Source organism: Falco naumanni, unplaced genomic scaffold (assembly GCF_017639655.2).
Source record: "Falco naumanni isolate bFalNau1 unplaced genomic scaffold, bFalNau1.pat scaffold_62_arrow_pat_ctg1, whole genome shotgun sequence".
NCBI classification, from domain to species: domain Eukaryota; kingdom Metazoa; phylum Chordata; class Aves; order Falconiformes; family Falconidae; genus Falco; species Falco naumanni.
Genome location: NW_024427557.1, coordinates 112,975 through 139,880, shown reverse-complemented (window position 1 = coordinate 139,880; position 26,906 = coordinate 112,975). Strand labels below are relative to the sequence as shown.

Below are 26,906 nucleotides of genomic sequence, written 5' to 3'. Positions count from 1 at the left end.
TCATGGTCTTCTGGCACTCTTGCTGCACAGGGAGAAAGAAACCCAAATTCATTTCACTGAAGTAATGCAAAAGACAACCTCAAGAATGCCGAGAAGCATTTCTTTGTGGACATTTTTCTGGATTTTTCAGATTTGCTTTACTTAAGTTTTGGCTGTTTACACTGAGCAACGTAATTCTGAATAAATTATTACAGAGGGGGAAAAAATGCAAAGCCTCTTGAGAAGACGACAGCATGAGCTTACTAGAATTGTAGGCCATTAATTCCTTGGGTAAAGCAGCATCCTTCTGTGGTGCTGGATTTCAGCTTTGATGACAACATTGACAAAATTTCTGCTTCTGGTTTAATTTGAAGTGTGAAACTCTGTTAGCAACCCCACCCAAACATCATTTTCCTCACTTCAGCTATGCAGAAGAGCAGAGGGATATTACTTTCAGTTTAAAAATAGGAACAGTTTCCCATCAGTTTATTCAATTTTGCCCCCTTTCTGGAAGTTACTGCGCTTTTACTTGCCTTGGTGGTTAGGGGCTGTGCTGTAAACCAAAGCAATAAGGACGACTTTAGTTAAGGAAGAGGTTTGGTTCTGTACCTTCTTGCTAAGAAATCTTACGACAACTCCAAGATAATATATTTGAGGTCAAGATAATATATTTGAGCTCACAAAACACACAGGTGCTCAGTTTTCTCACTGTCTTGCTTTGAGGGCAGCCAAGACAGAGGAATGTCATTTTCTTCTGCCACTGCTGGTGACCTGTGGGCAAGATGCAAGCAGAGAGAGATCACCGCACTCTTCCTTCCCTGGCTCCCTGCTCTTCTTTGCCTGTTGGTTCATAGCAGATTCCTGTTCTGCAGCGGTAAGGATGGTTCTGCTGGTTCCTGCAGCCTGCCTGCAGTCACAGCTGACAGCACAAGGCTGAGGAGAGGGCAGATCTGCACCAGTGCAGCTCAGGCACCGCCTCAGAGCTGTGCCAGCGCACAGTGCAAGCACTCGCAGTGACAAAGGTGCCGCTTTAAGAGTTCTAGTCTTTGTGAATGTAGCTAATCTTGTTCTTTTTTCCTCTCTCTTTTCTTCACACACACGCACCCCCCCACACCCTCCCTTAGCCAAGTAACATTATGGTACCCAAAACATCCTGTGGCAATCAGTTCCCCGGTTTCCCTGTGATTAAGTACCTGATTTGATTTCTCCTATTTGAAATCCTCCATTAGTCGTGCTTGCCTCCTTTACACTAACTACAACTTTACTACCTATCTTTTTATACAATAACTGCCCCTCTGAAGATTCCTTCTTCAGCATTTCCTTCCGCTGAAGCTAGTTTTTATCCTCGCTGCTGATTTTCTCTGCCCCGTTTTAACTCCACCTGATCTGTTCTGGCGTGGGGATCAGAGCTGCACAGGTCTGGGGTGGGTTTAGGGCAAACGTGACACAATTCCCGATTTGTTCCGTGTTCCTCTGCACTCTTTATAAATTTGCTTTTCCTTTTGTGAACTGCCAGTGGTTTTCAAGCCGACACTTTGCAACACCTGCTCTGCCGGCTGCATTCCTCCCGGCGGGGCACGCACCAGCCCGGGGTGCCCCCGGCACACGGAGCAGCTCCCCAGCCCCCGCCGCCCGCACCCACTCCGCCCCCTCCGTCCCCGCCGCCCGCACCCCGCGGCAGCCGCGGCGGCCCGGGCAGCTCCGGCTGCTCAGCAGAACCCGCCCCCGCCCCGCCCCTCCCTGGGATTCGATGTTGTGTCACGTGGCGCTGCGCCCCGCCCCCTTTCCCGCGCGCCGTCCCGGGGCGCCGGGCAGCCATGGCGGGGTGCGGGGCCGCGGAGCGCGTGTTCCCCGCTCTGCCCCGCCTGCAGCCGCTTTCCACGGCCCGGCGCCCACCCGCGCCGTGGTTCAAGGACCTCCAGGCTGCCCCCGGGACGGCTCTGGGCTGGCAGCGGGGCCGCCCCGAGCGGCAGCTTTCGGCCCCGGGCCTCAGCCGCCCGGTCGCTCACAGAAGCTACGGGAGATGCTGGTGGCAGCGGAGCTGAGGGGCCGGCGGGGTGAGGGGACCGGCGGGGCGGAGGGGGTGGCCGAGGGGACCGGCGGGGCGGAGGGGGATGGGGGGGGCTGAGGGACATGGCCCGGCTGAGGGTGACTTGGGGAGCTGAATGGACGGGGGGGAGCCGCGGGGGGATGGCGGGGCCGCGGGGGATGGCGGGGGCCGCGGGGGGATGGCGGGGGCCGCGGGGGGATGGCGGGGCCGCGGGGGATGGCGGGGCCGCGGGGGGTGGCGGGGGCCGCGGGGGGATGGCGGGGGCCGCGGGGGGGCCGGGCTGCGGCCGTGCCGTGCCGAGGGACCGGGGCGCTGCGCGGACCAGCGCCGCGGCGGGGCTGAGGGCCGGGGGGCCGCGCGCGGCGGGCAGCGCCTCGCGGGGCGGGGCACGTGCCGTTCGGGCGCGTGGCGGGGGGAAGCGGAGGCCGCGCGGGCGGCGGTTGAGCGCGGCGTTGGTGCCACCTACCGACACGGACGCGTCGCAGCAGCCCGTCCCCGTCAGTGCCGACACCTTCCCCGCCAGACTGTGGCGGCTGGTCAGCAGCCCGCGCTGCCGCTCCGTTCGCTGGGTGCCTCCGGCCAGGGGCTGCTCATCAACCAGCCGCTCTTTGGGTGCGAGCTGCTGGGCGCCGGGCCGGCCGTCGCCGCGCAGCCGGGTGGCGACGGGGCAGCGGCAGCCGCCGGTTTCAGCAGCTTCATCCGGCAGCTCGGTCTCTATGGCTTCCGCAAGGTGGGGATGTTGCCGGGGAGCAGTGTGGTGGGGCCCGGGCCTGGGCCGGGCCCAGAGGGTGGACAAGGCAACGGTGGCAACTGCACCGGGCCCTGCATCACTTCCGCAGCCCCCGCTTCTGCCGCGGCCGCCCCGACCTCCTCGTCCACCTGAAGCGCCTGACGAAGGGCAACAGGGCGAAGATGGCAGCGGGCCTGGCTGTGACCAGCCGCCCACCCAACCGCTTCCAGCGCTTGCTCGGCACGCCGCTGAACGGGCAGCCGCTGCCTCCGCCCTCGACGCTCAGCAATGCCAACAGGCCTGGTGAGTCGGAGTGGGCCATGTGGGGTCTTGGTGGGTTTTTGAGAAGCGCTGGGTGGCATGGGATTTGAAAATCAACGCTCTCCTGAGGGAGAAGGGTTACCTGTCCTTGCCGGTGGCATCTCAGTTCACCTGGTGTAGGGAAGCTGTTGTTGTTTATGCAGGTAGATCTGCTGCCAGTAAGCATGAGTAGCATGGTTCACATGTATTTCAGGCTGCCTGTAGACTACAGTACAGTCTCTGTTGCGTACTACACTAAGAACACCCTTGCTCGATCTCTGGAGCTGGCACAGCTCTACCAGATGCACGTTACTGCTTCTTGCCCGTCAGTAAGGATGCCCATCAGTAGGGATGCTTAATAAGCTGTCATTAAATGTGTGTGAAACAGTGAGTCATGTGAAGTGGTAACTAGAGCATCCTGTTAGTTTTGTGCAAAGGAGACAAGACCTGGTAGTAAGATTTTTGTCAGTTGTCTCCTGAAAAAGAACTCACAAGCTACGTAGTTTTTAAAAGGGATTGAATGAGTAGGTGAGAGCTAATTAGAAAATAATACTGCTGAAAAGCCCTAGAACGTGTTTTCTTTCTTTCTAACCCTCTTTGAGAGGATCTGAGTTTTCCCAAGACAAGTCTGAGCCCTCAGGATTACTCCACAAAATTTGTATCGGCCCTAAAGCTTTGTAGTTGGCGCTGTGTAAGGAAGATGTGAATATCTTGCTTTGCAGTGCTCTTGGGCTGCTGCCAGAAGAGCACTCCGGCTTCCCATTCCCTTGGTGGCATGTTAACTGTCATCTTCCTTGCAGCTGATACAGCAGCGTGTTGGTTCAGCGCAGTGATCGGAGAAGACTTTAACAGCCTATTTGTGGCTGGCTCTTGGACCCGGGTGATGCACCCCATGGGTGCAGAGCTGTAAGGCGCGGTGTAGGAGAAGCGGCAGGACTGTGCGACCAGGAGAAGGGGAGAAGCAGTTGACGGTACTGCTCTCTGCAGCACCGGCTGGCATTTAGAGCAGAGTAGGGTATCCCCATACTCTTGGTTACTGTGTCAGGGTAGGAACTGTCATCTAATTCAAGTGGTGTTTTCCGTGATGTGTGTGGAACTGCACGTGCAATACCAAGAAGACAAAACGAAGCATCTGAGAAGGGATGGAACTTATTTCAGTAGGGAGGCTAGGAAGCATTTAAACTAATGATTTGATGTTAACCTTGTTAAGGCTAAGGTGAGTCATTGCAGACTTCAGTGACATGTGGTTTGTCTGATGTAATGCAGACCATTGGTAAAGGAAATTATGAGAAAGAGATGACTCTTTCATTTTTTGTCCTCTGTTTTTATGGCTGCAGTTTCAGAGTTTTTGCTCTAGGAGTCTCATTTTCTAGAAAGACAGAACAAGGAAAACATTGGGGTTTCTATGCAGTCAAGTTCTGACAGGCTGACAATGCACTGTGCGCTCTGTACTGACTGTTCAGGGGCACGTCTGTTCCCAGTGTCTTGCAGGGTGTAACGCTCTGTTAAACATTCAGGAACAATTCCTGGACAGCAACTGGAGGTTGGTAACTTGGCATCCCGTGGTGTCTTGTTTACGTGTTAGAACTAGATAATCTTCATGTCCCTATCCAAAGGTAAAATATAAACAAAAGAATTTTCATATCCCTGTTCCTTCTCTGTTTATAAATGGTGAAAGTACTGAACAGGAAATAAACGGTCCTATACATTAAGTCTTAGCAAATCTTCAGGGTCAGCTGGTATTTATTTAGTGATTCTTAATGATTAAATGTGAACTTGCAGAATAATGACTGTATGTTAGTGATTTCTTGAATTAGTTTTCATCAGAGGAGTGCAAGAGGTAAATGTGAGGCTATTTTTAAAAAAAGTCCTTTTGAGTGAGAATTGGAAACTACAGGTCTGAGAAAGCCTGGCTTCTAGATCAACCCTATTGACGTGAACCGTCCTGAAACTCGTAATTCTCCTGGCTAAATGCAATCCTGCAGGGGAGTCACAAATGCAGTAGTTCTTGCAGAAATCAATGAGCACAGGCGTTTGCGGTGTTATTGTCAGTGTTTCCACAAAGTCACCGAAACAGAAATTGAGCTGTCATGGTATAAAAGCAAATACCATTTCATGAAACAGTAACTGTCTGAGAGAGGAAACTATAAAATAATAGAGAAGAATAAAAGGACTCTCTAGGAAATAACAAAATGGCAAAGTCTGGGATATTTTAGTCTGCACTGAACTAGTTGAGCTGTCTGCGAAAAAATTGGCTTTGAAATTTTTTTCTTGACCAAATAAATGACTTGTCATAAAGTACTTGCAAAGTCCTTTGGAGGGTTTTGACATTGCCCTTCCCTTAGCTGTTTGTGAGCTGTCAGTATGGAGTTTGGTCAAATCTTGCTTTATGATGTCCCTTTTTTAGAATGTATTGTCTGATTTAACACACCGTACTTTCAAAATTGCTTTTTTTTTGGTTTAGTAAGTTACTACGCATTTTGATTTATAGCATGTTTCTAAATATGGGTAACTCGTTACTGCCAGTTTAAGGAGATGGAATGCTACGCAGACACCTCTGTGTTGGCGCTTCGCTCGTGTGCCACACAGCAGTTACTGCTTGCTCGGGTCTAAGAGTACAGTCTCCTTTCTGGATTAAGTACGCTGGAGCAAAGGTCGTCTTCCCAAATCATGTTGTAGAGCCTTGGCTCCTCATATTGCCTTTCTTTGCCTGTGAAAACTCCTTTCCTTAACACTTGTTTCGCTTTATTTTGTACCCACTGCAGGACTGCTGACTGTAGGACAGTTTCATCAACTTTACGGTCAAGGTGTTTTCTCTCCTTATTCCTACATGGCAACCTCGTGCCAAGCCCCCAGCACTTTACCAGCACAAAGATTAGATGCGACTCCAGTCCCTTCCACTTGGATCCAGCAGGGACCACTTGGGTTGCTGCCAGGGCAAGGGGCTTCCCCAGCTTTTCCAGATAAAGGGGCTGCCTTTCCGGTACTCCAGACACTTCCAACAGGAGCCACGTACACACTCCAGCCTGTGGCTTCTCTTCCGCCACTTCAGCAAGGGACCCAAAGCGTTGCCACATCCATTGCAAATTGCAGCAGCTCTGCATCTTCAGTGCCATACTCAAAAGCCTGCTATCCAAGAGGTATGAAAAAAAATGTCTGCATTTGCTTTTCAAAAACAGATTTTAAAGTGAGACTTTCAAATATTTTTCTACAATACTCCGCCATGTGTATATCTCAAGTGAGAACTAGAAAGTGTCAAGTCTAAAAGGAAGATGGACCTAAAGCAAAAGGAGTTTCTGTTTGGTATTCGTGTCCTTCCTCCAGATTTTGTGTGTCCCCTGGTGATTTTCTGGATAGCCTTTCTGTTGAGGTGAAAGGGCGAGGAGAAGAACATTTGTCCAAAACTAGTCGGTGTGAGGCTAACTTTCATTTTTGTTTTTTTAATTAAGCAAAACTTGGACAATGATATTAAAGCACTGAGACCTTGTTAAGAAGTAGTATCCTAGGCCTTGGTCTCATGTTTTTCCAGGTTAAGGTTTTAAACTCAAAGATCAGTCAAAAGTATTGTGCAGAACAGGGGTCCTCAAACTTTTTAAACAGGGGGCCGGCGTGCGGATTAGATGGCAGGAAGTCATCTGCGGCTGCTTGGTTTCCCCCTCCAACCCCCGGCGGGGGTGGTGGTGGTGTGGGGGTTCTGTAAATACGGGGGGCTGGATTGAGGACCCTGGGGGGCCATATCCGGCCCGTGGGCTGTAGTTTGAGGACTCCTGGTGTAGAATATTTCATTCTGCTCATACTATTTTTGTATCTGATTTTTTTTTCTTGCTTAGCTTCTTTATGTTGTATTTTTTGATGCACTGAAGACTAGAAAGTACAAAAGTCTTGGCTCCTTTCTTTTTTCTAAATTATTTCTGCCACAATTGTCAGTCTCACTTAATCACTCAATTACAAAATAAATCAGTCTCACTTAAGTGTTTTTATTCTTCAGAAGAGGAGTTGAAGCAAATTACTGTTCTTTTCCTTGCCCTTACCTTGAATGGGAAAAATCACATGATAGGGTATTTTCTGGGGAGTGGTGGTGTATTTGTTGTGGGTTTGTGGTGGTTTTTTTAATTTCCCTAAAACTTCTGAAATTCAGAACAGTGATTCTTTCCTTGAACAAACTAAAGCTCAGTTGTTATTCTTTCCTTCTGCCTGCTCCTCCTTTGGCAGCCGCACCTTCACAAAGACAGCTATCTATCCCTGTTTAGAAATCCTACACGGTGAAATCATTAAATCTTTTGTGCATCTCTTCTGAGACCTCTGCTGAGAACATTTCAGACAATAATCAACAGTTCCCGTAACGTCATTTTTGTCAAGGAAGGGTTCTGAGGAGCTGGGCATTTCTTGTAGACACACTTAAATGTTTAAGAGACAGGCAACTCCTGCCACGTGCGCCTTATGCAGAGATTACTGCGGTGGCCAGAGTGTGCAGCCTGCCTTACCAGATGCTAACTATTAAGTCTTCTCCCAGGAGCAGGTGTCCTGAGAATCACAGAATGGTTTGGGTTGGAAGGGACCTTAAAGATCAGCAAGTTCCCACCCCCCTGCCGTGGGCAGGGACACCTTCTATTAGACCAGGTAGCTCCAAGCCTCATCCAGAATACTTGCTTCATTAAGGTGGGAGGTGGTCCCCGCTTTGCGTCTCTATTGGTACAGAGCATAGGCTGAAACTCATCATGATGAATTGTAGTTGTCTCTGTCTCAGCTAAGGCCCCAGCCCTCTCCTGTAGTCAAGGGAAGGAAAGGGGCGTCTCGGGTGCGATTTCACGTAGCTCGGTTTAGAGTTTGTCTTGGGGTAAGATTACTGGTGTCCTGGAAGTGCCTGTTTTGAAGTACTGCCTGCAGGGGAGCTGAGGGAGACCAGCGTAGATTTAGACATGAATATGGAGATCTCTCTCACTGGATGACGCTCCTTTTGCTTTAAGTTTAAAGGACAACTTGGCTATGTTGCTCAGGTAGAATCTTCTGGGGTGGGAGGTGGGTGTGAGAACGCAGTGAAAACATACCAAATTTTGCAAGGTGTAATCAAAACTAAAATACAGAAACTTAGGGAATCTGAGGCGTTTGAAACCTCCAGTGAATTAATTAGTGTTTCTGAGAGTGTAAGTGACATTTCACTGGAGTATGATAAATCTTTTAATTTTCACTGTCACTCTAGGACTGTCTCAGTGGTTTTACTTCTGTGCCTGTGTATCTCTTAATCTCTCCGCTATCCTTTCTTCTATATATTATAACATACAGAATGCTGAAAGTGTGTTTCTTCATATGTCCACATGAAAAAGTCTGGTTTCCTTCATCATGAGAGCACAGCAGCAAGATTAGTTTGTTTGGAAAGTGATAGTTAACCTTAAGATATGTATTTAGTAAGTGAGAGAACTAAAGAATGTATGTTCAATCTTATTCTTGACTCTATTCATTTCACTTTTGAAGTCCCATTAAATGAAATCAAAGTAGAACTTTGTCAAAAGATTTATTTTTGTGTGTATTCAAACTTGTTTGTTAACTTCCGTGACAAAAAGATTTCCCTGGTTTTTCATTATGATTCTTATTGAAAAGTCAGTAACATAAAATATGCTCATGTAAGTCTTTTTTTCCCCACTAGCCTTAGACCATAATTAGTTTAAGGATTTAGTTCTGTTTACTTTCAACTATCTGCAAAACCTTTGACAGTAGTAGAATCGCATCAAAGAAATGCGTTGAAGCTTTATTATCTGAGAGTGTCTAATAATGAAAAATCAGTCATGGAGACCATGTGAGACATATTAGTTATTGGTGCCACCTGACAGTGCAAATCCAGTCGCGCCTTTTGAATGCATCTGTGCCTGTAGGGTTCATTTACATATGAAGACCTTTCTGGTGAGTGGTAGTTTAGGAGTAGTCATGATATTCTTCGGAATGATACACTCTTGGTTAAGATAATTCATTTTCTTTGTAAGTCTTAAAATTCACATGGTCACAAGTGTGTATGAACACCTAGGCTCAGCTATGTGAATACGCTTTCTGTGGTGTATTGTGACAAGAAACTCAAGCAGCCAAATCAGAGAGGTGATACTAAGACACAAAAGACTCTGATTATGAAGTTTCTGCATGTATGTGTGTGTGTTACCAATTTTACAATATATGTTTTTAATATATCTATACATATCTTAAATATTTTTAAGGTTAAGAAATTGGTCTTAAAATGACTTGGGAGGTAACAATAAATTTCTGGAATGTCGTTTACTGTGTGATTATTGAAATGTTTAATCAAAGTAAGCAATAGAGCTCTGCACACCAGACACAAGTTCTTGCAGTCTGACAGCTGTGTTTGAATTCTTGCAGCCACACCGCAGAGTTGTTCAGCAGCAGCCCACACAGGTCCTCTGGCTGGCTGTGCTGGTCCTGCTGCTTCAGCGTGCACCCACGACAGCTTTGTCCAGGTGAGCGTAGCCTACTGAAAGGAGGTGAAAGCGAAGGAGACTGTATGAATGAACTGCAGGTTTGTACACTTGTGAAATTAAGGACATAAATTTGAGAATGGATCTGCTTGATAAAGTGAAAGTGATGTGGTTTACAAATACCTATTTCAAAGAACCACTGAATGTTAAACGGGTAGTTTTGTAATTCAGGTTAGGTTTCAGGGTAGCAGCATAGTGGGTGTCCTCATCAGTGGAGTGTTTTTGCTTGACTTCACCAGAATCACTTTTAGTTAATGAGCCTGCATTTGTATTTGAAGAATGTTCTTGCCTGGACAAAAAGAGACTCTTTAATATTATGAAAATACTGAGAAGCAGCTCCACTTCTTTGTCCCGGACAGCTTCCTGCAGTCCTGAGTTTGATTTGATGAACGAGAAAAACTAAGGTGACTTTGTGGAATGGGCCCCACCTCGGAGATCTCTTATTAAAGATAACTCCAGTACTTCCTGTAGATGCTTTATGTAATTTTAGTGGAAACTGCGCCTTATTTGGAGGGCCTGGCTTATCAGATATCAGAAGATCTGAAGTAAAAATGCAAGAGCTTCCTTTTTTATTACAGCATAACGCATATACTTTTTTCCCCTCACAGAGGACAAGCGAAGCAAGTTATGCTTATGCGTGTTGAAAAAGGGTTGACCTACCCAAGCTTGATCATCCAGTTTCCTGTCTTGCAAATATCAACCTTTCTCTTTTATTCGTGACTTCTTTTAAAAAATAAGCTTATCCAAGATGGGCAGGTTATGGCCAGGATAACACATTAGCGTAAGGCTATAAATAGCCAACAGCCAGTCATGCCGTCGATATTGTAGTATTTATTTTTCGCACAGTACATCTTTGTCCTCTCACTTTGATTGTGAGCTGCTTTTTTCATCCAGGACATGAGGATCCGTCTGAGCGATGGGCAGTCACAATTAAATAGCTTATCTCGGAAGGCCGAGATCCATGGGATAGTAAATCATTCCAAAGGAGTTGTCAAAGGTGGTGTTGTGGCTAGATTGAAGGATAATATACAGTGTCCAAAGGGTCTAGTAAAAATCAGTTGTTTGGAGAAGCAAGTCCATGGGCAGTGTGTGGAGTCAGAAGAGCTTTAGGCCACTTGCTAGTGGCTGCTTTGTTTCCTGGAAACCCCCAGCAAAAAGCTGCCGAGCATCTGGGCAGCCTGCGGGAAGGCGATCCTCTGCGTGAGAAGGCCAAAGGCGAGCAGTGCCCTGCATCAGTTCCACCAGGTCAGTAACCGGCTGTCTCTGAGCAGGGTAACACAGCTATCGTACCGCGTGGATCAACGGGACTTCTTGAGATTTCTGAGTCTTAGCATAGCATAGGTCATTTCTCCTGGAACGTGGTGACAGGCTGTGCAGGTGGTACAGAAGACAGCAGTTTGCCTGCGGTTCTTGCTGAGCTGTGGGGAATAATCAGTTTGCCTTTTGTGTGTTCTGGGGCATATACTTCCCCAGACTTCTGCTGGGGGATGTGGCAAGCTGCAGTATTGAGCATCGGGTGTATTGATCATCCATCAGTAACCACTTGCACAAATCCTCAAAAGCGATAAAATTCATCAGCCCTGGCTGACTAAGCATTTTTATTTTTCTTCACAAAAAATAGAACTATTGCATGGTATGTTTCCTATCGTTCCACTCAATACCTTCTACCAGTTGCAGGAATTCAGTGCGATGCTGTTGAAGCGTGGTTTGCGGGGCGTTTTAGGCTGTTTGGTCCCGCTGTGTGCTGCTAGGTAGGAGTGGCAAAGCCTATACGAAACTGCTGGACCAGTCCCGAAGACAGCGAACCGTATCGGCACGCTAGTAGTCAGCAAGCTGGTTACCAGCCCCGTTTCTGTTGGATCCAGACGGTGCTTTGTGGTCTCAGAAGGAAAAGCGGGCACTCTTGGACAAGGAAGCCTAAACCTTGTGCTGTTCCTTACTGGGTCTTGCAGAGAGCATCACTCTTAAGTTTAGGAGAGATTTAAGACAGGTGGAGTTTCTGGGTCTTGGAGGCCAGCTGCTGGGCTTGTACAGTACGCACCTGAGCTGCTGAAAGTGTTAGGTGACCCTGACTGGAACATGGGCAGACCAGGCCCGTAACTAACTGGTTGGTTGGCTGCAGTTTGCTCTCCAGAAAAAGCTACAGAGAATTACTGCGTGGAATGGCAAGGGGACATAGGTGGTTATACCCAGACATGGTGGCTGATGGTGGTGTATCTCACCAGGTTTCTGAAATGGGGGTTTCGGAGGTTTGTATTACACTCTCATCACGGTTGGTTACAAAACAGGGAGCTCGGGTACAACTTCTTACCCATTTTTCATTTGGGTTCTCTTAAGTGGGGTTTGGATTAGTGTGATGAATCAGTATCCTTGGGTAGGAATGAGTCTTTTGAGAGACCTGCTATCTTCTGCAACAGCAGTGCTGGCAGCTCACAACCATTAGCTCAATACTTCCCCGCTGCTTTATCATAGATGTGAACTGAGGCTACATATTGGATTTCAGCGATTTTTTAAATTTTTTTTTCCTGCCCCCACCTCGTTTTGTTTTTTTTTAATGGCAGCCCTGCTGTTTGATTATTGCTATTACCATGGTTATTAAGCTGTCGGTATTTCCTTGTGGAACTGAAGCGAGAGGTAACGGGAAGAAATAAACATGCAAGAAAAAAGAAGAACTTTCTGACCTTAAAAGCAGTCCTAAGTAGTTTGCTTTTATTTGTAATAAGGAATGATAATCAGCCATGTTATTTCAAAAAGAAATCAAGTCTGAACTAATTCCGATTGCCCAAGCACTCAAGCCAGATTTGTGTAGTCCTAGCGGTCCCTGAAAAGGTGTGGTTGTGCTTTAATTCCTGCACACGCTACGCTAATCTTATAAGTGAAATGCCCATCTTCTCTTTCACCACTTCTGCTAAGTCAGACCATTTTTCCTCTTGAGCTTGAATGACCAGCAAGCTATTAGTCTTTCAGGCCCTGACTTCTCAATCTTTTATCGGTTTTCCTTGTTTTGTTGCTGCCTCCCCCCATCCTTCTCCAGGTGAACTAAAAGGATTTAAATTGTACCTTTGCGTGGCCCCTTTCTCCTGTTGGAAATACACACGAGATCCTGTAGTGCATCCAAGAGGACAATATGTGCTGTAACAGCTTCAAGCTGAGGTCCCCTAAGAAGAGGCAGAAAAAGATTCAGTATGGGTGGGTTGGTTCATTGGTTTTTGGCAGGGATGATCTTATTCCTGGACGGTTTGGTAATCCAGGTCTTACTTAGAATCCTGACTACTTATGACACTAAACAAGCAAAGCAACAGAAATGAAACACCTTATTAACATTTTAAAAGAAATAGAACTGAAAAAAAAATCAAATGAGAGGAATAATGTTTGAACCTATCTCATAAAAACATAAAGGTGGCTTAGCCTTTAATGAAAAGATTTTGCTTAACAACCTAAATTTCTCAAATTCCAGGTTTTATTTCCCCCTCTGTTTCCCCCCACCCTCCACAGTTTGTGGCTATCTGCAAACTGGCACATCTACACGAATCCACACTAGGACTTGCCTTCACACACCCAGGAGACAGGATCTCATCTCTTTGTGGTATCTCCATCAGGGAGAGACCAAGTCCTTCACTGGCATTTGATCTGATACGGCTTTCCTAGTAGGTGATCCTGTAGCTTCCTGTTCTCTAATTTACTCGTCTCTGGAAGTAGCTTTTCATTAACCATGAGCTCAGCTAAAAGGTCTAAGGATAGTCAGGCACTAAGGACTACTCCTTCATACTGGATCCCTTCCAAAAGAAGGCTGTATTTTAAATAGACCTGAGTTTCTGTTCAACATCATTGTATGACTTGTATTTGTCAGAAGAAATGACCCTTCTAGTGTCCTTTGACTGAGTCACCTCCAGAAGTAGCAATACAGACACTGGCTGTTAAAATGTCATCTATCATTTCACTTGGGTAGGACTTGCTGCTTTGGAAAAACTCTTTCATTGTCTTCATTCTGTTTTAAAGGTTATTCGATATATATGAATGCTACTAAAAAAATCATCACTGGATTGCTGATTGTGTCCTGTCGTCCTGTGATGTCGTTACAGTGAAAAATTTTAGTAGTGTTCAGACCTGATCTGTGATGGCAAAGGCAGAGTCTCTGTAGGTTCTACAAGAAGTGTTTCTGACCTGAAATTCTGTCGGGTTTTTATGCAGATCGATGCAGACTTTGAGTTGTGCCTTTGTGGGACACTGTCATGACCGGAGAGTCCAGATGTGAGGCTGTGACAGGCAGGGCAGTTTTGCAGTATTTGCTTTCATCGGTATTTGAACTCCCACTCATCCTGGGACTGGGGCGTCCCTGGGGGGCACCCCTTGTGTAGATGTGCCTATGGACAATCACTTGAGGAGGAGAATGGTATTATTGGTTAAGAAGCGGTGAGTTCCTCAAGTTGTGTTGTCCATATGCACATTTACAGCATATGGACCTTTTACTTTTGCTTAAAAATGTTGTGGGTTATACTGATTTTTTTATACAACAACAGGAATGCTTGAGTTTCAGAAGGAACTGAAAGCAGGTGGATTTTCTCTCTCATTTTCTATTACGTATGTGGCACGTGAAGAGGGTGGTTCTAGTGTACCCCCACAGGGCCTACTAAGACCAGAAGTCTCTGATTTGAGTGCTTGGGTATATTTAACACCTGCGGTGCAAAGGGTGTGCAGACAATGCATCTGCAGGCATACACCAGCTCCTAGTAAGTAACCTTCTCTCCAGGATAGACCATGAATAGAAGAAAGGAAACGTGCCAAGAGTAAGGTGGTTAATGAAAACCAAGACAAAGCAGTAGCTTTTTTCTTTTTTCTTCTGGTTAAACTTGCTATTTTAACTGAGAATAACGGACAATCTTTCAAGCTTTTGGATAAATGGATAAACAGAATCAATACACATCCTGTCACGGTAATTTTTTGATACAAAAGTTCACTGCATTTTGCTTTTTCCAGAATCCTCCAATGCAGTCATCTTATGAAGCTGAACTGATGCCGTCTGACTGGCTATGTAATATATCTGAAGAAAACAGGAAGGCAGAAGTCAGTCTTGAAGCCACGTTTCAGGTTGCCGCTGAGGTGCGTTCATCATGCAAAGCTGAAAAGGTGGCAGTGGCACCTGTAGAGAGCCAGTATTCGATCCTGGAGTTTAATGGAAATCAGGCACTGCCTGTTAATAGTTACACACCTTCTTCAACTGAGGAAAGCCAGCTGGAATGTCTCACTCCTGTAACTTCAGACACATCATTTCTGGTGGAAGCAGATGGAGCACTGGATTTGTCTCCATTACAGCCTTCTGACATTCTTTGTGCTGCCGATACCACTCTGTCTATAGAAACTGCTGCTGCTGCTAAAATACTACAAAAACTTCTGACCACACAGGAAGCAGATGAAAAACGGAGCAAAGAACCAAATCACCGCCCAGCTGAGTTCTCCCTCATGTTTTTTGAGGAAGAATTGTTCAGTCCAGAGCAGGTAAGGGGTAAGGAGAGGTAAACCAACATCTTTCTTGAGCTAACTATATTTGATAGTAATGCTAGGGTCTGGACCGATAGCTTTTCAATATTCTTGCCTGCTTAAGAACTGAAGGCCTCTTTAATTAAGCTTTTAATGGACAGTGAAGGGTTTGCTTGGTAAAGCAAGATATAAAACAGAAGAGGGAATGAAAAAGTATCCCATGTTTCCCATGTTAATGAGCATGACATGTGTCAGCCTGTTGGCCGAGTTAGGGTGCTCATTTGCATGGGAAACATGCGTAGTGCAGGTGTATTCGTGGTGATGAAGTGGATGCTTTTTTAGGTTGTAACATACCATCTTTAATCTCCAACAAAAAAGAGTATTTTGAGAATTTCTGCTGGAGGCAGGTTTTTGCTTAAATTTAGATAAACGGTTAGATTGTTTCTGATAAATAGTTGTTAAGTTCTGTTTTCTGTGGAAAGTATAGTTTATTGACATTTGACTGGTATAAAGCATCTTCATTGGTTTATACTTTGTGGTGTACAACAAGTTGTAATTGTACTTCGGTGTACCTGGTCTTCCCGGTATGTAAAATTGTAAGTCTCATGAGGGGTGAGGGGCATTCTAGATGTTACTCTGTTAAGGCAGCAAATGCGTGCTCTGCTTTTTTTTTTTGTTTTGTTTTGAAAACAAGGTAAGCTCAGGAGATTGACTGCATCTGTTTCTGCTGCATGAGACCTACCTTGCATGTAGGCACTCAATCTCATTTTTGCGTGTGCATTGAAGCTACTGTTTTATTGTTCTGTCGGTAGCTTGACGCCTTCACTGAAGTTTCTAGATCGGAAATCATCAGCTGGCGCAAACCTCCCATTGTTGCTTTTAGCATTATAAAGATTAGTCCTCTTCCTCTTGGGTATCTTTCTAGAAAGGGATGTGTATTCTGATCAAGCCTCTGCATAGCTCAAGCCTAGACTAGACTGTTCTGCCCAGTACCGTGTAGGGAAGAGCACATCCCTGTGCTAGTGCATAGAGTTGGCAGTACTCCTTAATTGGTGCCCACTCATTATATTAAGTGTTGACCGCACTTTAAATGTTGTCAGTTTTGAGAATTTTTGAACTGCATTTTTAGAATGATAGGTTGTCCCTTGTTGAAGGCCTTTGGAATCCGTGACCCGAACTTGCTTGTCAAGAACTGGGGGAATTAAGCACATGAACCACGTAGTTGTTTGGGAGGGAGGTTTTGTATATTTGTGAGAATCCTGATGTTGGTCCTGGACTGTAACTGGTTAAATAACTGGCCTCATTTTTTTGAGCAATTGAAAAGCAATTCAGGGAATGTTCAGTGTTTTGTTTGACAGATTCCCTGTTTCTGTTAGAACTACTCTTCAACTAGTCTCCTCCTCCCAAACTCGGGAGAGGGAAGGTTAACTTAACACCCTGCTTGTCCAGAGCCTGGGGTCATGGCAGGTGCAGAACTCTCCAGAGGAGGCTTCTGTGCCTGTACTCCTCACATCAGGCTCCAGCACAGTTTTCTTCCTCATCCCTGAATCTGGAAGCACTCAGGCTTTCAGTGCCTGTTGGTACCGTGTGTTTTAGAGCAAGCTTATGACAGAATAGTGGACGTGCACAGAAGACCGCTCTATTCCTCTCTATACAAGCAGAGGGGGAGCAAATTCCTCCACCGTTCATACAAGAGCATCAGAACAGCTCTGCTGGGTCAGATCAAAGGTTTGTCTTGCCCAGCGTCAAGTCTCAAAACAACAGCTGTAACCTGATGTGTAGGGAAGAGCAAGAACAAGGAGCGCAAACAGAGCAGGGCATTCCTGCTTACACATTCCAGCTACTTTCAGCCCAAAGACTTGTGATGATACCGTGTACTTCATCTCGGGTTTCTGCTCTGTGGACTGAAGTCAGCCCTTGAAACTGTCGGTTTTAGCATACGGGAACTTTTGACCAAGCTGGTACTGTTCTGTTTTCTGTTCCGTTCACAGTATTTCCCAGCATTTAATTACTCTTGTGACCAGCACTGAGCCTTGAACTGTCTTCCTCATAGAAGTAACAGTTTAGTAGAAACCTGCTTTATTCTGCTTTCCCGATTTCCTAAAAGACAGCAAATTAAAGAGCAGCTCTTTACATGAAAATAGTTAGTACGTTCAACAGTTCAGATCCAGCGTTGTCCTCTCAGCCTCAGTCAATTTCTGTCCTAGACTTCTAGAGGCTTTGGCCTTCAATGGGCATCTCTTATTCCACTCCTACTCCTAAGAAATGTTTTATTTTCTTCTTAAAGTGGAAATAGAGCATTTCTGTAATGCTTGATCAAGAGGAATTTGCCTCCGATTTCGTTCAGTCTCCTTGGCAGCATACCTATGTGAAGGCTGAAACGCTTGCTTTCTTTGGGGAAGGTTAATCCAGCAAACCCCATTCATGCGAGTTGCTAATTTTAGTGCCTCAGCTTCCCATCATGGTTCCAGCTGGGTATAGGTATAGTCCAGTCAGTGTCTCGTAAGTCGTGTAAGTAGTGAGATGCAGCAGTTTTGGCGTTTTTCAGTAACTGAAGTGAAAAGGCAAAACTTTCACGTCTGTCAGCTTTGGTAGCTTTGCTTGATTCTCTGCCAAACAATGTTTCGGACTCTGAAGTTGCAGAAGTATTAGACCTGAGTGGAGGGTCTGTCCACAGGTGCGGTGAATCCATGGTCAGAAACATGCTCGCTTAAAAGACCAAACAATAAAAAAAAGGGATAGCTTGGGAACCAGACTTGTGTGGGCTAGGCCGATGCTGTTAGGATGAAAATGGTATTATTACCTATTACATTAGATTACTGAAGAGTTGGTGTGTAAGATTCTATAAACACAGTGATAAAAAGAAATCTGAAAGGGGTGCTGTGCAGTATGACTGCTCTTCAGTTTCCACACACGCAGCTGTGAGGGTTAAAATTGGACACAGCATTGGAAGTACAGGTTCACCAGTGAGGGGGAATGACATTTCCTCAGTTTGCTGGCCACGCTCGTCCCGGTGTAGCCCAAGGTGTCGTTAGCCTTACTGGGCACTGCAGCATCCCCAGGTCCTTTGCAGAACTGCTAGTTAGAGTGTCTAGACTACTCTCACCACGTAGGCTAGTAACAGTTTCTTAATAATGGCGATCCCAATATGCATGTTATTTGTTTTTTCTTTATCAGACACTGCAATTTGGTTTCTAGATCCCCTGCCTGGTATTGCTTTTCATTATTCTCTTCTTTTTAAATAATGAAGTTTGCAGAATTGTTTCTAGAGCAGTTGTCTGGTGGAATATCCAGTTTAGAATGCTTACCTGAGAAATCTTCCCTTCTCTCACTACTTGATGAAGGCTGCTCACTAATTTTTCTAGAACTTGCTATTATGTAAATGTCACCAGGAATAGAGAAGTTATCATCACTTGTGAGACTTGGATTCTAGCTGGTGAAGGTAGTGACCTACAGCCTGCCTTCCTTCTTTGTTTTTGTGCCTGGGAAGGGGTTGTGGTTCAGACATCAGACAAAAGGCACTGCTAGCCACGTGTTTTTCACGTGGCCTTGTTAACAGTACTAAAGCAATACATCCAGACAGCACATTTCAAAGAGGAAAAAACCGAGTCAAATGGGTATCCAGCAAGTGCAGGAGGTGTGTGGGAGGGAACTAGTTCTCCCTGGAGTACTCCATTACTGTATTTGCACAGGCCTTTTTGAATGTTATTATAGAACTTTGTCAAGCAATGTATGTGTGTTTCTATTGATACGTATACACATAGCCTGTTATATACTCAACATTGAGTAATGACAGACTCAAGGTGGTGAGCGTGATTTTTGGAAAGACTATCTTATTACCAAGTGTGACCTCTTGTCTTCTGTAAACTCACACATAATGGTTTTCAAAAGCTTCTTTTCCCCTTAATAGAAGGAAACATTGCAGGCTCTGAGCAGTCATTCATCTTTAGGTTATTGATGGATGAGATATTTGCAGAAGAGATGACTATTCTAGAACAGGTGATACTGTGAAAATTTTTCTGTCTAAAGGTAGATTCCAGGTGCTTAACTTTGGGCCTGTACTGCCTCAGTGAAATAGAAACAGAACTTGGTTGTTCGGGCCTTTTTTTTTTTTTTTTTAAGCTACAGGTCTTTGCCACATGATCATGGAAATGTACCAGTTTACCAAATGGTTGCCTGCAAAATACATGTAGAGCAGCAGCAGAGGGCTCTAAAAAGCAAGCAACACGTTATAACTTAATGTCTTAACGACTGGATGGGGTGGGGTGAGATTCCCAACCAGAAATGTGTGGTTCACGTGTGGTTCTGCATCACACAGCTCTGTCAAGTTGTTTGAGCTAGATCTGTCATTATTATTACACGTGCTGGTAAGAATGAGTGCACCTGTATTTCTTGTAGCTAGTTTAATAACTGAGGGAAAAGTTCAGACTGTGGGGACATGTACCCTAACTTTGTGTATTCTAGTTTTCTGATCTCATATTTTGCTTAATAAGATGTTTTGTAAGAGGTTGTTTCAATTTAGCAACCTTAATTCTGAGTTAAAAACACTTACTATGTCAACTGTCTAGGCAGCGTTCACCACCTGTTAGATGCCCTTTTGGAGTGGAGAAGAATAGCTTTTATTTTGTTTTATTGGTTTTATATTAGTTTTATTATAAGATAACATTGAGTGATCTTTGGTTTTATTTCTTTTGTTGTTGTGTTGTGTTTTTTTAAGGAGAATAGTAGTGTTAAAAGTGAATCCAGGACATCGGAGACGGAAGAGAGACAATTCACTTCAGGAGCTGAGCCTGTGAACGAATCTGTAGAACAGACAGATTCATCTGTAAAATCTTTCTCCCGGAAAAGACGCAGTTCAGACACAGGCAACTCTCTCGGTAAGAAAGATTCTACGTTTTCTCAGAGATTACGGTGACAGCTACTCTGAAACTAACTATTACAGAAAGGGGAGAGTAGAAGAATTTACTTGTCGTCTGCCGTGTAAGTACCTCATTGTTCCTTCAGTTAAAATACTAAACTTGTACAACCTCTTAGTGTACTTACCAACACACTTCAATAGAGACACTTATGCTAATTACTCTGATGTGGGAAAGGGTATAAATTACGTAAGTAAATAAAACTTGAAGTTCTGGGAGTTGTGCCAGAAACCTGGATGTCACAATGTTGAGATTAAGTCCATAGATGTGTTTGCTGGAGGGCGACAGTGCTGTGAAGGAAACACTGAGTAATGAGGTAACTATGGAAGTTCCAGGGGCAAAAACCACCGAACTGATGAAGCTAGTGTAGAAGTCTGAACTCTTTGTCTCAGATCACTGAATACATTGTACCAGTCTGATAGTGTCCTGAAGCACGTGAGAAAAACAAGCCGCAGAGTATCTGAGGCTAAAAACTTCAGAAATCTAGTAACTGAAGGGAAAACCTAAATGTCCACAGATTAGAGAGACATAAGAGGACACAAAAAGTACTTGGGATCCATTCTAGAGGGGAATTTGGTTCAGCCTGCAAGTCTCTAAGAGGCTGTTTCCCTCACAGCTGTTCATCAAAGAGCCGATGGTAGAGTTTGAAGAGCTGTTGCTCACTTCAAAGGGTAGTTTCTAGATTCCAGATCATGATGCTAGTTAATAGTTCAGCTCATAATGCCCATCACTTTCAAACATTTAAGTAAGGAATAAAGTCTTTCTGTCAGGAAGCTGAGAAAAAAGGTGGGATGCCACCTTGAAAAAAGACAATTTTTGTTTAAAACACATAATCGAGAGTTCTTGTTCAATTACTTCCTGGTATCACAGATAACTAGCAAACTTCTCAGCTTTCATATCTGAAGCAAAACATTTGCTTAACGTGCCAGTTGTAAAGTTATGTACAGGAACATGTTGGAAAGCATTCCCATGGGATTGTTCCACAGGGACGAAACACTGTTATGCTAACGCTAATTAGCAACAATTGGCATAGTCTGCTCTCTGGGAAATGTGACGGTCATCCAGGCCTGCATCTCCACGGTTGTACCTTTGAGGCTTGGTGTGCGTGTTAAGGGTAGGGATAGACAGCACAGCTGAGCCAAACGTGATCAGGCTCAAGCTAGCCCAAAGTCAGTTGGGTGCGTGATAGAAGCCTCCAAGCTGGCGTAGCCTGTCGGCTGCATGTCAGCTGTAAGCCTGAAGCAGGCAGGCTCAAGTGCAAGCTGACTTCTGCTGCTCTGACTACACCTTTGTCTGTCAGCACCTCCTGTCCTCTGTGAGACTTTGGAAACAACTTCTTTTTTAATCTCTCTGTGCTAAAATGCATCATGATGATTTCCAGGTGTTTCTTGGCAACTTGCCCTCTGAGTGTGATGGAGTCCTCTCTGTTTTCCTGTTTTCCTTTGGGCACTCCTTTGCAAGTTTTCTGAGCCTGCACTTTGATACATACACCCTGCTGTGAAAAAGGCTCTTCTTCCATCTATTTCAGTAGGCTGGTTTTTTCTATGTTAATGTCACTTTTCTTTAACATCACTTTTCTTTGTTACGCGGTGACACCAAGGTCTAGATACCACACAGCGAGAGCCAATATAATGTGGTACATTTCAGTGACTGGGAGCAGCTCTGAGCCCAACCCAAGGTGTTAATCTGTAAAAACGCACCAAGAATCAAACCCCCGCCTTTGTGGAGAAGGCATTGCTTCCCTCCAAAGAGCTGGACTGGACTTCTTTGCATTTCACAGCTGTTCTGTAGCAAGAAAAGACGAGCGTCCTTTCACTAAAACACCGTCCCCAGGGTTTCCCTCCATAGCTGCCAGCCCATCTCTGCAGCACCATAAATCACCGAGATGGGTTATCTGCTTCCTTCAAATGGAAAACCAATGTATTTAACCAGCCTTCTCAGCTAAATTCTCGTTTACCAGTTTTAAGACCATTCTGCCCAGCAGAATCTAGATGAAAGGTGTCTCTAGTTCATTGTCCTGTCTCCAACAGTGTCTTCGGCATTTCTGTACCATTAAGCAGAAAAGGCCTCAGTAACCTTCAGTTGAGTTTTAGAGTCCCTTTTTGAAGCTGTGCAAACATTTAGCATCCACTGTGGTTTTTGTAAGTTAATGTCATTAATGCAGATTAACTACACAGCGGGTGAAGAACCCTCCTCTTCAACTACTTCTGAGTCCTCCCGGGAGCCAGAGTCTGCTACAAAGGGTGCAGAACTTAACTCAGCGCTAAGATACATCATTGCAAATGATTACGGGCTGTGTCGTCTGTTCCCTTCCCACTCTTTTTCTGAGAAGCGATGGGTATGGTGCTCTAGCTCCTGCCGTGTTTATCACACGGAGGTGCAAGGAATAGTTCACCTTTCAGGGACTGCTTTTTTTCAGCCCCAAGCTCACTCTTAGGACATAGATTTGAAGGTGCTGATGATGCATCTGCTTTTCCCACTACTTTCTAGCTGAGCTCGTCTGTTAAAATGGGAGTTTTGAAATAAATCTGTCCGCTTTTGTTGGCAGCATACACACTTGCAACAGGAGTCCTTTTGGACTTCACAAAGGATTGAGAGGAACTCTGTAAATACTTTGAGTCTCCTTCCCCATCTCCTCTGCATTGTGCTCCACAGGTACACTCAGCTAGTGAGCACAGCTGTACTGGACCTAGTATCTGTGGCTTGTGCTTCCTCTTCTAAAAGAGCACGGGAGAAGGACCAGATTCTGATGGGAGGAATTTTTGTTTGCAGCCCGTCTTTCTGGAAATAGGCATCTCAGAATGGAGCAGGGGGAATTTGTTACTTCTGGATTGAAGCATTTAAGCTGATGCTGAGACATTAAGGAAAAAAACTTTCTTTCTCGATGGCTGACCATATATTTTCTGTGAGTCGTCTAGTCCTGCAAATAATCTGATGACTGTCTCTGACTTTTTTTCTTTTTTATGCTGCAAGGTGCCCTAGACATTTACCACCCACTGCCATGCCGCTGCAGTTGTGTCACTGTGTGTTCTCTCTCATTCCCTCCAAGGTAAATAGATATCTCGGTGCAATTGCTAAGGGCAAATCTTCACTCAGGCAAGGTCTCCCATGCTGTCGTCTGTTCCCTTGAACTGTTTCCTGCACCTTCCAGCCAAAAATATTGTTAATGTTCATTTAGTTTTCCTATCCGGTCACAGTGAGATCTCTTCCTACAAAGGTGTTAAGAGTTAATGTGGGGACAGGCCTGGCCCTGAGCTCTTGAACATCTGTGTGAAGCCCAAAGCGAAGTTGCTCTCGGGAGTCCGAGCGGCAGCTGCTTGCTCCAGCTCAGTTGCCATTACCTTGACGTCATTATATATTCATTGAAGGCATTTCAAATTGCCTGTCCTGGCAGTCTGCTCTTTGGGATGAGTGGGTGTCATACCCTGTGTCTTAACTTGCCATAATTTAGAGGTGCATTGTTACAAGCCCCCTCATTTCTCCATCCCTATGCGTTTTCAAGATGTGTTCCCAACAGTCTGCTTTGGCAGGAGGCAGGTGTCAGAAAGTGCAAAAGTGGTGCCTATTGGGCAGGAACTCCGTAGTACAGAGAACGAACAGAGGCTGGAAGATGTGAATGTGTTTGTTTAGAGGTTAAATTTCTTGTGGGTGACGTTTGCAGTGGTAGCGCTGTTGTGACTTTATCGGGGTACTTGTTCGCTTTCTTGACCTGCAAGATCTGGCCATACGTGGGAAGTATCTCTGTTTTGCTGTGGATCGAGGTAACTGTCAAAAAAGGAGCCTCTTGTCTGTCCTCTCTGTGAGGCCACGAGTTTTTTCTGGGATCCTGGCGCTGGCTGTGGGGTGCTTTGAGGCAATTGTGCCTTTTCTGGGTAAACAAAGGGATATGGCACAAGCAGGTCAGGCCTTTCTGTAGATACTGCCCGGGGCTTATAGTAATTAATGTTTGGCTTTTGGTATCCATGGTGGCAAAGGCATTTCTAAATAATACATACCGAAGAATGGGAGCACTTTTCTTATAATCTGCTTTGGGTTTTTATATTTAAATTTTTGAAAAATTGGAAGAATTCCTGTTTCTTTAAACAGTAGGCCTCAGGTGATCAGGTTATAGTCTGACATTGAAAGCATATTTTATAGTACCTGATAGAAATGCAATTGCTCTGTATGCTGCCAAGAGAAACATATCCAAGCACTGATACGTGCTCAGTATTCCCTTTTCTTCCTAGATCTCCGTCTGCCGGTGGATGTACCTCGGAAGCGGGGGTGCTTTCTGGAGGACGAAATAAGAGAGTGAGAAGTGGGTGACAAATGTGCAGCAGCTGCCAGCTGGATTCCCCTGTCAGACTCCAGCAGCAGTGGAGCTTTGCCCACAACAACCACTTTGGATCATTTCAGCTGTGTTTAAAAAAAACACCAAAAAACCTCCAACAAAACACCAAAGACCACACACAAAAAAGCCCAAAACAAAACAACAAAAAACCAACAACAAAACCAGCCCCACACCACTCTATTTTTTGCTTTCTTTTTAACTTGGTAGGGTATTGTTTAGTAGGCCTCTTTCATTACATTTTCTACCCGTCAAGTTATAAAGCACCGAGTGGTCAGAGTAATTAATACGAAGTAATTCCTTAGCTGCTTGTATTCTTTAGATTTGGAAAGTCTGAACTTTACAGGAACCCTTGAACACTTTCTCGAGACATCCTTACTGGGAAGCAAATGGGTTTTAGTGCTCTGTTAGGAATCTGTTTCACTTATTTATTTATCTATTTAACGTTGTTGGGAGCTCAGCATAGGTGGTGGTTGGTGCTCTCGCTGTCTTTGCTTGCAGTCGTACCGTGGCCCTTTACTGGGGATCGTGTATGAAACAAAAGCATTGGAAAGTCACAAGATTCTGGGTCTGAATGGGTCTGAGATTTCAGGAGAGCACCTAAAGGAAAGATGAGCTAATTTTCTAAGTGATTAACCAAGAAACCTTCTTGCGACGAGCGAGGGGAAGCAAGCAGCCGACTCAATATGAGTGATAAAGCAAGCTTCAATTTATTACGGCGTGATTATGTCTTATACACAGTTCCAGTTAATTATGCCTACAAGTCATCTGCTGATTGGCTAAGCTCTAAAGGGTTACATTTTCATACGTCCTCCTACTTGCGGTTTCTGCGGATAGCTAGCTACATATATTTTTTTCTCTCTTGTCTACGCGAATTCCTCAAAGTTATTTACAACATTAGGCACAAGGTCAGTGCCTTTCTCAGCTTCCTTATCAGCGTGCCTCAGCACAGCTGCAAGGCCTGCTTCAGCTAAATTACACTAACTTTGTTTCACAAAGATCTTTAAGGGAGTCATGGCCGTGATCACACAGCCATTCTGCAACAGGTCCCTGGTCCAAGCCGCAGGGGTCCGCTCCCGGGGTCTTGGCCCCAGTCCCGGTCCGAGCCGCGGGGGGATCCCGGTCTCGATCCCCAGCTGCGGGGGTCCCGGTCCCGGGGTCTTGGCCCCGGTCCCGGTCCGAGCCGCGGGGGTCTCGGTTCCGAGGATTCCGGTCCCGGTCCCAATCCGCGGTGGTCCGGGTCCCCGGAGTCCCGGTCGCGGTCCCGAGCCTCGGGGGTCCCGGTCCCCGGGGTCCGAGGGGTCCCCGGGGGTCCGGTCACAGGGTCCGCGAGCCGAGCTGGGGGTCCCGGGTCCCGGTGGTCTAGGTCCCAGTCCTGAGCTGCGAGAATCCCGGTCCTGGTCCCGGTCTCAGTCCGAGCCGCGGGGGTCCCAGTCCCGGTTCCAAGCCGCGGGGGTCCCGGTCCCTGGGGCCCCGGTCGCGGTCCCGAGCCGCGGGGGTCCCGGTCCTGAGCCGCGGGGGTCACGGGTCCCAGCGGTCCAGGTCCCAGTCCTGAGCTGCGAGAATGCCGGTCCTGGTCCGAGCCGCGGGGGTCCCAGTCCCGGGGGTCTGGGTCCCGGTCCCTGCTCCGAGCCACGGGGGTCTCAGTTCCAAGGATCCCGGTCACGGTCCCAAGCCGCGGGGGTCTCGGTTACAGGGGTCCCTGTCCCGAGCCACGTGGGTCCCTGTTCTGAGCCGCGGGGGGTCCTGGTCCCGGGATCCCGGTTCCGAGTCGCGGGGGTCCCGGTCCCCGGGGTCCAGAGGTCCCTGTCCCGCGCCGCGGGGGTCCCGGTCCCTGGGGTCCCGGTCCGTGTCCGAGCCGCGGTGGTCCCAGTCCCCAGGGTCCCGGTTCGGTCCCGAGCCGCGGGGGTCACGGGTCCCAGTGGTCCAGGTCCCAGTCCTGAGCTGCGAGAATCCCGGTCCCAGTCCCGGTCCCGGTTCGAGCTGCGGGGGTCCCAGTCCCGGGGGTCCGGGTCCCGGTCTTGATCCCCAGCCGCGGGGGTCCTGGTCCCGGTCCTGGTCGCGAGCCGCGGAGGTCCCGGTCCCGAGCCGCAGGGTGTCCCGGTCCCCGGGGTCCCGGTCGCGGTCCCGAGCCACGGGGGTCCCGGGTCCCGGTGGTCTAGGTCCCAGTCCTGAGCTGCGAGAATCCCGGTCCTGGTCCCGGTCCGAGCCGCGGGGGTCCCGGTCCCTGTCCCGAGCCGCCGGGTTCCCGGTCCCGAGCCGCGGGGTCACGCGTCCCAGTCAGTGGTCCAGGTCCCAGTCCTGAGCTGCGAGAATCCCGGTCCCGGTCCCGGTCCGAGCCGCGGGGGTCCCAGTCCCGAGCCGCGGGGGTCCCGGCCCTGTCCCGAGCCGCAGGGTGTCCCGGTCCCCGGGTCCCGGTCGCGGTCTCGAGCCGCGGAGGTCCCGAGTCGCCGGGGTCCCGGTCCCCAGACGCGGGGTCCCGGCCCCGTCCCGAGCCGCAGGGTGTCCCGGTCCCCGGGGTCTCGTTCGCCGTCCCGAGCCTCGGGGGTTCCAGTCCTCGGGGTCCCGGTCCTGGTCGCGAGCCGCGGAGGTCCCGGTCCCGAGCCGCGGGGGTCCCGGTCACCGGGTCCCGGTCGCGGTTTCGAGC

At 47.0% G+C, this 26,906-nt stretch overlaps 2 protein-coding genes across 2 annotated transcripts; both read left to right on the top strand.

Moving 5' to 3' along the window:
• The first annotated feature begins 1,729 nt into the window (after positions 1 to 1,729).
• LOC121082296 (heat shock factor protein 5-like) lies at positions 1,730 to 6,593 on the top strand. Its single transcript, XM_040581640.1, has 4 exons — positions 1,730 to 2,036; positions 2,760 to 3,062; positions 5,825 to 6,199; positions 6,589 to 6,593. The coding sequence occupies exons 1-4, from the start codon at positions 1,730 to 1,732 to the stop codon at positions 6,591 to 6,593; spliced, it is 990 nt and encodes a 329-aa protein (XP_040437574.1).
• Positions 6,594 to 9,470: 2,877 nt separating this feature from the next.
• Positions 9,471 to 24,561, top strand: LOC121082298 (heat shock factor protein 5-like). Its single transcript, XM_040581641.1, has 5 exons — positions 9,471 to 9,579; positions 14,516 to 15,034; positions 19,734 to 19,893; positions 22,906 to 22,981; positions 24,159 to 24,561. Exons 1-5 carry the CDS (start codon positions 9,565 to 9,567, stop codon positions 24,235 to 24,237), a joined length of 849 nt encoding a protein of 282 aa, XP_040437575.1. The 5' UTR covers positions 9,471 to 9,564; the 3' UTR covers positions 24,238 to 24,561.
• The last annotated feature ends 2,345 nt before the right edge of the window (positions 24,562 to 26,906 follow it).

Coding starts and splice junctions, on each gene's coding strand:
- LOC121082298 (XM_040581641.1), top strand. Junction 15,035..19,733: donor AATTGTTCAGTCCAGAGCAG/GTAAGGGGTAAG, acceptor TGTTTTTTTAAG/GAGAATAGTAGTGTTAAAAG. Junction 19,894..22,905: donor AGACACAGGCAACTCTCTCG/GTAAGAAAGATT, acceptor TTATGCTGCAAG/GTGCCCTAGACATTTACCAC.
- LOC121082296 (XM_040581640.1), top strand. CDS start 1,730: ATGTTGTGTCACGTGGCGCTGCGCCCCGCCCCCTTTCCCGCGCGCCGT. Junction 2,037..2,759: donor GGAGCTGAGGGGCCGGCGGG/GTGAGGGGACCG, acceptor GGCTTCCGCAAG/GTGGGGATGTTGCCGGGGAG. Junction 3,063..5,824: donor CAGCAATGCCAACAGGCCTG/GTGAGTCGGAGT, acceptor TACCCACTGCAG/GACTGCTGACTGTAGGACAG.